The 8422-nt window shown below is 35.6% G+C and overlaps 1 protein-coding gene across 1 annotated transcript; it reads right to left on the bottom strand.

Moving 5' to 3' along the window:
- Positions 1 to 315: 315 nt before the first annotated feature.
- frrs1l (ferric-chelate reductase 1-like) lies at positions 316 to 6109 on the bottom strand. Its single transcript, XM_073847623.1, has 5 exons — positions 5767 to 6109; positions 4307 to 4391; positions 3638 to 3776; positions 2400 to 2646; positions 316 to 1977 (listed from the first exon to the last, which is right to left on the bottom strand). The coding sequence occupies exons 1-5, from the start codon at positions 5969 to 5971 to the stop codon at positions 1805 to 1807; spliced, it is 849 nt and encodes a 282-aa protein (XP_073703724.1). The 5' UTR covers positions 5972 to 6109; the 3' UTR covers positions 316 to 1804.
- Positions 6110 to 8422: the final 2313 nt, after the last annotated feature.

The raw sequence follows: 8422 nt of genomic DNA on the forward strand, positions 1-8422 counted from the left end.
GACTTGTTTTCGTTGTAAGATTCAATGGTTTTATGAATTGTTTGAGTAAATTAGTGAGTGAACAATGATTCGTGACTTGCTCGTAGTACAATAAAAAGACAAACTTGTCGCTATTCACTGGCGTAACAATTTAAACTACAGAAAAGTTGACTGAATTAGTGAACAAATATTTTAGTGAACACAGACAAAATGTTTGAATCACTGGGATGATTAAAATCCCCCTAGGCACCATGTCGTGACAAGTACATCGAGTTCAGACCCCCGCAAAATGTTCTCATTTTACCCAGACAAATATGACAACAGTACACATTTTCAGCTGTTCCTTCATAGCTTTATTAAAAAGTGCAGTATGTGTTGTGTTCAGAACCAACAGGCATCTTTTTCCAATTACAGCGAGAATTCACAGTAAACTTGTCAGAATGTATGTAAGCTGCTAATGATGTAGGTGCTTATATGACAAATGTTTAAAATCCCAGTGGCTTCACTATGCACACTCATTATTGCATATTCTCGAATACTGTCATTTTCGAAAATTTTAAAGTATATTAAAATATAACAAACATATCCCTTGACCACTAGCACACAATGTCTCCATTCATGCTACATGATTATCTCTGGCCTGCACACACCAAAAACCAATCGCATCACTCCTCCAAGTATACATTTCTTCATATACCTTAAGGTGAATATAACAGCATATTTAAAACTAAAAACCTTTCTAAACATATTTACGTGTGGCTCTTAAGTCTGCTATACAAAACATTTTTAAAGAGCATCAAAGAATTAACAGAAAACAACCACACACTAACTGGTGTGATCCAAATCTTTCTACACAGGCAGTAATCAGTTCTTAGACTACTTTTAAGTTTGGCAACTTGGTATAGAAGGTCTTCGATTCACTCTCCTGGACTGGTTCTTTTCCAGTGGACTGATCTAAATGGCTCAGATGAGGCTGGTTTGCTGGCATGCATCATCAAATACTGAGCTGGCAATGCTGGCTAACTGAAAGGAAGTGATGGTTTATGAATATTTTATGTGTGTTTGTGCTGTAGGGCCAATTATGTACTGCTATAAGTTGCGTAGTCAATCGCAGGCATTAATTTACATCACTCTGACATCCACAGCCTTAATAAATGCTAATCAGAGCTGTAATATACTGGAAAACACTGGAAAGCAGGCAACTAGAAACAGCAGAACACCTCTTCTGAGATTTGGCAAAACATATTCCATTTAATGGAACGAGGCAATTCACTTCTCCATAGAGTTCTGTAGTGGGACATGATATGTGCCACTGTAGAGGTCACAACAACTTTTTTGTTTGTGAAATCTAGTTGTTTCAATAGGAATCCATGTGTTTTGGTATTTTACGTGATGGCAAAAGATTGCCTCAGATTTCACAACGGATTCACAGCTTTGACCGATAGAAAGCTGCTTGGTTTGACAGCGATATACAATTTGCACTTTAAGTATACTTTATATTAATAATTATGTGGCTCAGATTGTTTTAACTATTGTAGGCTATACCTACCTTAACACACCATTCGGGCTACTTCTATTCTTTATCAAAATAAAATATATTGTAATATATATTAAGTGTATGGTTGACTCTCTCTCCTCTGCTTGTATATAACTGAATAATAATAGTCCAAATACTTAGTGTACGTAGATAGTAGAGGATAGTGAAGAACTGCAATTTATTGCTGCCTGTTTCTAATACTGTAAAGTTGGCACACAGTCGTGCTAATAGTGGCTCCAAGGTTAGTTGTATTCATTCTCTCTTCTCTCAGTGACACAGCTTTGCTGGTTATGGGGTGCCCATCAGCAGGTAGAAGGTAAGAGCAACGATGAGGAGGAGGCAAAAGGGAGAGGAAAATGTCTGATAGGCTGTGGCAGGCATGAAAATGTCCTCATATTTATAGATGCTAATCATGCGATCTGACACTGGCGGGGAGTCGATGTCATGCCTCGTGATAGAACCTGAGAGGAGAACCAGAACAAAATCCCCATAAATACGGCAATATTAAACTGTGTGCTTGTAAAATGTGCTTTATCTGTGCATGTTTCTCTCCTAATTCAGACTTGTTTACCGGAGTAAGCAATATTATGGATAAAGGACTCTTATTTTAGATAGAAGCAATGGTTTGAAGTTAAAAACATCTTAATGATGGATTTGTTTATTACAAACATGCAGCTAGAGACAACTGGATTACTGTGATGTTTTTATCAGCTGTTTCTGATTACATCTATGACTGGATCCATTGGTGAGCAAGTGAAATGCTTAATTTCTCATCTCATTTCAAACTCATCTACATTTTGAATGGAATGAGGGTGAATACATTTTCAGCAAATTTTCATTTTTGTGTTAACTGTTCTGTTTAAATCGTGCTGAATGTCTTTACCTTGTATGGCAGGTCCCCAAGCAAACAGATAGTACCAGCTGAGGTGCAGGTCCACCAGTGTCTCTTCCCGCGGCACATGAAGAGGTCGTTTGAAACGGCACGTGACGCGGTTGTTTTCAAAGATGCCCTCTTCGTCCCGCGCCGGGTTCCGCTTGATCTCTTTGGCCCACTGGCCCACATTGTAGAAATGATGTATGCGCACACGTCCGTTATCGTCATGAACACAGCCCATAACATCATCACCTCCCTACAACAACATTATTGTGTATTTATTGGCAGGCATTTACACCGCATATACAGTTGGGGTCAAAAGTTTACATACACCTTGCAGAATTTGCTAAATGTTAATTATTTTACCAAAATAAGAGGGATCATACAAAATGCATGTTATTTTTTATTTAGTACTGACCTGAATAAGATGTTTCACATAAAAGACGTTTACATATAGCCCACAAGAGAAAAGAATAGATAGAAATACATTTTTGTGTATTTGAACCCTTTCCAACAATGATTGTATGAATTTGAGATCCATCTTTTCACACTGAGGACAACTGAGAGACTCTAACTATTACAGAAGGTTCAAACGCACACTGATGCTCCTGAGGGAAAAACAATGCATTAAGAGCCGGGGGTGTAAACTTTTGAAGAGAATGAAGATGTGTCAATTTTTTTCTTATTTTGCCTAAATATCACATTTTTTCATTTAGTACTGCCCTTCAAAAGCTAAAGAATATACTTACGTTTCCAAAAATAAGTTAAATTTACCCTGATCTTCAAATTCAAAAGTTTTCACCCCTAGTTCTTAATGCATTGTGTTTCCTTCTAAAGCATCTGTGAGCATTTAAACCTTCTGTAATAGTTGTATATGAGTCCCTCAGTTGTCCTTAGTGTCAAAATCATACAGTCATTGTTGGAAAGGGTTCAAATATACAAAAATGCTGGAAAAACCAAAGAATTTGTGGAACCTGATGGATTTTTCTGAAGAACAGCGGGCAGTTTAACTGTTCAGGACAAACAAGGGACTCATGAACAACTATCACTAAACAAAAAAAAAAAAAAAAAAAAAACACAGCTATGCTTCAGGTAACAACAGTCATTATTATTTTCTCTTGTGGATTATATGTAAATGTCTTTTATGTGAAATATCTTAATGTTAAAAAAATGAACATTTTGCAGATTCTTCAAGGTGTATGTAAACTTTTAATTTCAACTGTATGTAATAATCCCTCTCTCCTTACCATTTTTTTGTCAGAGGAGAAGCCGACAGCAACCCATCCGTCAGTGTCTGCACTCATCTCGAATTCCACATCTGTGCCAATGCGCCTAAAACTCAGGAAGTACTCACAGGTCTCTGCATCACAGCCTGGTTTGCCATATCTACAGCAACAGAAAGCGTAAGAGAGAGAAAAAATAAAGCACACTTAAAATGTGCACAGTTTATTCATTCATTTACAAACATTTGATTTTCTCTGAAAAACAAAAGATATTTTGACAAATGTCTTATCATTTTATGTTTATTTCTCCGTAAAATTAAAGTCAGTGGGGTCCTGTGTTGTTTTAAATCCCACTAACTTTCATTATATGGACAAAAACACTTAAAATATTCGCAGGAAGAAAGACAGTAAGGGTGAGTAAATGATGACATTTGATCAATTCTTTCATTTTGGGTGAACTATTCCTTTAAGAATAACCATCAACACAGACCTACAAAGATTGCATGCATATTTCATGCTGCATAACATTTCACTGAACAACACTGAGTAGCAGCTTGACTGGACTAATTGACATTAATATCACTTGAGTGAACTGGACAGCATGGCAGACTGCTGCTTAATTGGAATACACAGTTTGACAACACAATTGTCTATTGTCCGTAGACTAATTTTAACCTTATTCCATGCGCTTACCTGATGCATCCTTTGGTTATTCCACAGTCGCTAACCTTGATGCGGGCAAATGGGTCTACAGGGGGAGCAGTTGGGAAGGGGTAACCTATATGAGAGATTAGACAACAATACATTAATGCACTGGTTTTGGTTAGCCCTAACAAAAAGAATCATTATTGATGCAATATATGTGTACATTACATTTGAATTTTACTTAAAGGAGAAGTTCAATTCCAGGATAAAAAAACTCCAACTGCAAAATCGTCCGACATTGTTGTTGTTGTTTTTTTGTAAAGGCGTTTGACTATCTTTGCACTTTCTCTTTGTAAACACTAGGTCAGTACTTCTGCCTATGTTACGCGTGCATGATTATGTTATGTGTGAGGTCGAGCTAGAGCAAGATAAGCATTTGTGGTTAAAAAGTTTATAAATTAGTATTTTCAGATCCTTCGCTAGATAAGACCCTTATTCCTCAGCTGGGACCGTGTAGAGCCCTTTGAAGCTGCATCTTCAACCCACTGACTCCCATTAAAGTCCACTATATGGAGAAAAATCCTGGAATGTTTTCCTCAAAAACTGATGATAAAGACATTTATAATCTTACAAAAGCATTCCGTTTCAGATAAATGCTGTTCTTCTGAACTTTCTATTCATCAAAGAAACATGAAAAAAATCATACTCAGCTGTTTTCAACATAATAATAGTAATAAATGGTTTTGAGCAGCAAATCAGAATATTAGAATGATTTCTGAAGGATCATGTGACTGGAGTAATTATGTTAAAAATTCAGCTTTGAAATCACAGGAATAAATTACATTTAAAATGATATTCAAATAGAAAATATTTTAAATAGTAAAAATGTTTCAAAATTGTACTGTTTTGTTGTAATTTGGATCAAATAATTGCAGGGCTTGGTGAGCAGAAGAGACTTCTTTAGGAAACATTAAACATCTTTTGACTGGTAGTGCATATTCACACACATTTGTGCTTTTGAACACTGTCCAATCATGTATGTTAGATAGCGGTACCTACAACACCAGGCCAGTCATGTGGCAATAAGTGTATCTATTCAATTGTATTCTATTTTTAATATGTTGCGACTTTATGAACCACTGTCTGAGCATTTGCAGTTTTACAAACAAGTAGATTTCAAAATTTGAGCTGGGAAAGCCTGCGGGTATCTGGATGTGTTTCACAGGCATTTGGGGTGCTGACCAAGGTGCTGATGTTGTACCATATTAATGGAAATGATTACATTAGCAAATCAAAACCAATCTCTTAGAAAAGTGTTGCTAATATTTATCACTAGTTAAAAGACAATACTATTAACCTAATTAATAGGCCAATGGTCGAGGGAGGGCATCAGACGAGGACCATTCACTACATGTATTCAGTGCTTCTATGAACTGCACTCACATATGCTGAGAAACAACACAAAACCACCATTCAAGCGTTACCGTTTTATTCCATTGAAACGTTACCTTCGTCTGAGAGGTATCTGGACTCAAGGAACTCGGAGGCGAATGTGCTGTAGGAATCCTTATGGGGTTCTTCGTGCCCCGGCTCTCCGTGTTCTCCATGGCCGGCCCGCAGTACATTATCATCGGTAGGGCTGGCTGAAACCGCCAGCCACAACGTCGCATCCAGCAAAACAGAGATCTGCAGAAGCGGATGCAGAAGAATCATGACTGAATGCGTTGGACCGAATGATACGATAATGGTTATTGTACACGTCGTCGCATTCCAGTACTGATGTTTGGACTGATAACAAATAATAAAATATAGCTAATTAAATCGCTTTCATGATAAAACGTTTCGGTTGGTCCGCGGGGGAGGGGGTGCTGAGAGACGAGAGGCTCGGGTGATGTTAATGAATAGGGCTAAACCAATCCGCTTATGGTGAGATTTGTAACCGATAGTGATGTTGCTTGAGAATGATACGGCGCTCAGTGATAATATCAACTGTATACACTATTTAGCAATACCATTACTTTATTTATTATTACATTAATGTGCATTTCTAAATCTATAGAACCGTCACAGACTGATTTCACATATCATGTCTCCCCTCTCTGACCGTGTTTTCTTCGCCTTGCACGTCAATCAATAGAGATTGCCAGTATTGCGTTCCAATAGCATCGCACTACGTGTGAAAATCAATTGCAGTCTCAGAACCACTGTATAAAATACAAATGTTTAAACTGAAAATAATGTAAAGATGCTAAAATAAAATATTTTAATTGGCTAATGTAATTTAGAAACGTTATAGCATAGTTACGTTAGATTTTAAGACATAAGACATAGATTAACAGTCATAAGGGTATTTTTTTTTTTAATTGAGATTTATACATCATCTTAAAGCTGAATAAATAAGCTTTCCATTGATGTATGGATATTTGGCCTATGAGATACAACTATTTGAAAATCTGGAATCTGAGGGTGCAAAATGTTGAGAAAATTGCTTTAAAAACTGTCCAAATGAAGTTCTTAGCAATGCACATAACTAATCAAAAATTAGGTTTTGATATATTTACGGAAGGCAATTTACAAAATATATTCATGGATCATGGGCTTTTTTTTCTAATGATTTTTGGCATAAAAGAAAAATCGACAATTTTGACCCATACTGTGTATTTTTGGCTACTGCTACAAATACACTCGTGCTACTTATGACTGATTTTGAGGTCCAGGGTCACATATATGAATATGAACATATATGAGTGCTGTCAAATCAATTAATTGTGATTAATCACATCCAAAATAAAAGTTTGTATATGTGTGTACTGTGTATATTTAATGTATATATACAAATACACACACATAAATGTATATATTTAAGCAAGATATGTAATATATATTAATGTTTATGTACAATTGAAATCATATATAAATATGCATATATACACAAAATATTTCTTGAATATATGCATGTATGTGTATTTATATATACACATATAAATATACACAGTAAACACATGTATATTATGTAAACACTCTTTTATTTTGGATGCAATTAATCACCAATTAATCAACCGATTAACCAATTTGACAGCTCTAGAATAAACGCATCATTTACAAAAGGTATATTTAACAAGGCAATAACTACATTTTTACGATAAAATATTGTTACAGTGTGGTTTTATGAAATATAATTTACCTTGTATTTTTCCAGAATTATTTCCAAAAATCACAATTTTAAAAGATTTTCTTATTTATTTATTATTTTATTTACTTTTTTATTGCCTAATCTTATTTTAGTTCTCAGTCATGTTGCATGATATGTTGTTAAGTTAATGTTTATAGGATTTGTTTAGTCATTTTTTGCATTTATTATTATTTTTTGTTTATTTTTTAACAATGTGGTCAAGTTTTTTTTTTTATTAATTTGTCAGTTGCTGCAAAACCAATTTAAAATGTCATTGTGTCATCGTGTGATCTTTCATAATACCATAAGTATTATTATACATTTTACAGTAAAATAGTAACATTTGTAACTTTATACAAATTTAATGACATATAGACCCAGGCCCGGTTCTACGGGGGTGCTTGAGGGTGCTAAGCACCCTCAAACGAAATCAATAGCACCCTCAGTTAAAGCTGTAATAATGTCATTTTATTGCAGATTTAGATAACAATCCAGTGAGTAATCATGAAAAAAAAAAACATTTATTTTTCTGCTGTAAGCATTAAAACAATGCCCTACCATATTGTAACGCATCAAAGCAGTCAATTAGAGCGTTGCATTTCAGCCTCGGCCGACTAGCCCGACTTTTTTACACCTCTAGTTGCTGGGCTTCAGGCCAATTTTCACGTCAAAGTTCAGAGGCGGACGGGCACCGGTTTTATCTGTTTTAGGTTTCTCCTTATTTTAATATTTTAGACATCCATAAATTATGGTGAAGAAAAAAATGCCGCGCTGGTGGAAACAACAGGAGACTTCACTTTCGGTTTCACTTTCGAGACCGTTACAGACGGCAGCGCAGCTGGAACAGATCCGCGCTCAAGCACACAATATGCTGAAAATTGCCACAAAGGTAAATAAATAACACTGAATGTGTCGGGCCGGAAAGAGTAAAGCTTATTTAAATTATATATTAATAAACTAGTGTATTCTGAGTCAGTGTAACAAAAATCCTT

This window comes from Garra rufa, chromosome 9 (genome assembly GCF_049309525.1).
Source record: "Garra rufa chromosome 9, GarRuf1.0, whole genome shotgun sequence".
In the NCBI taxonomy this organism is placed as follows: domain Eukaryota; kingdom Metazoa; phylum Chordata; class Actinopteri; order Cypriniformes; family Cyprinidae; genus Garra; species Garra rufa.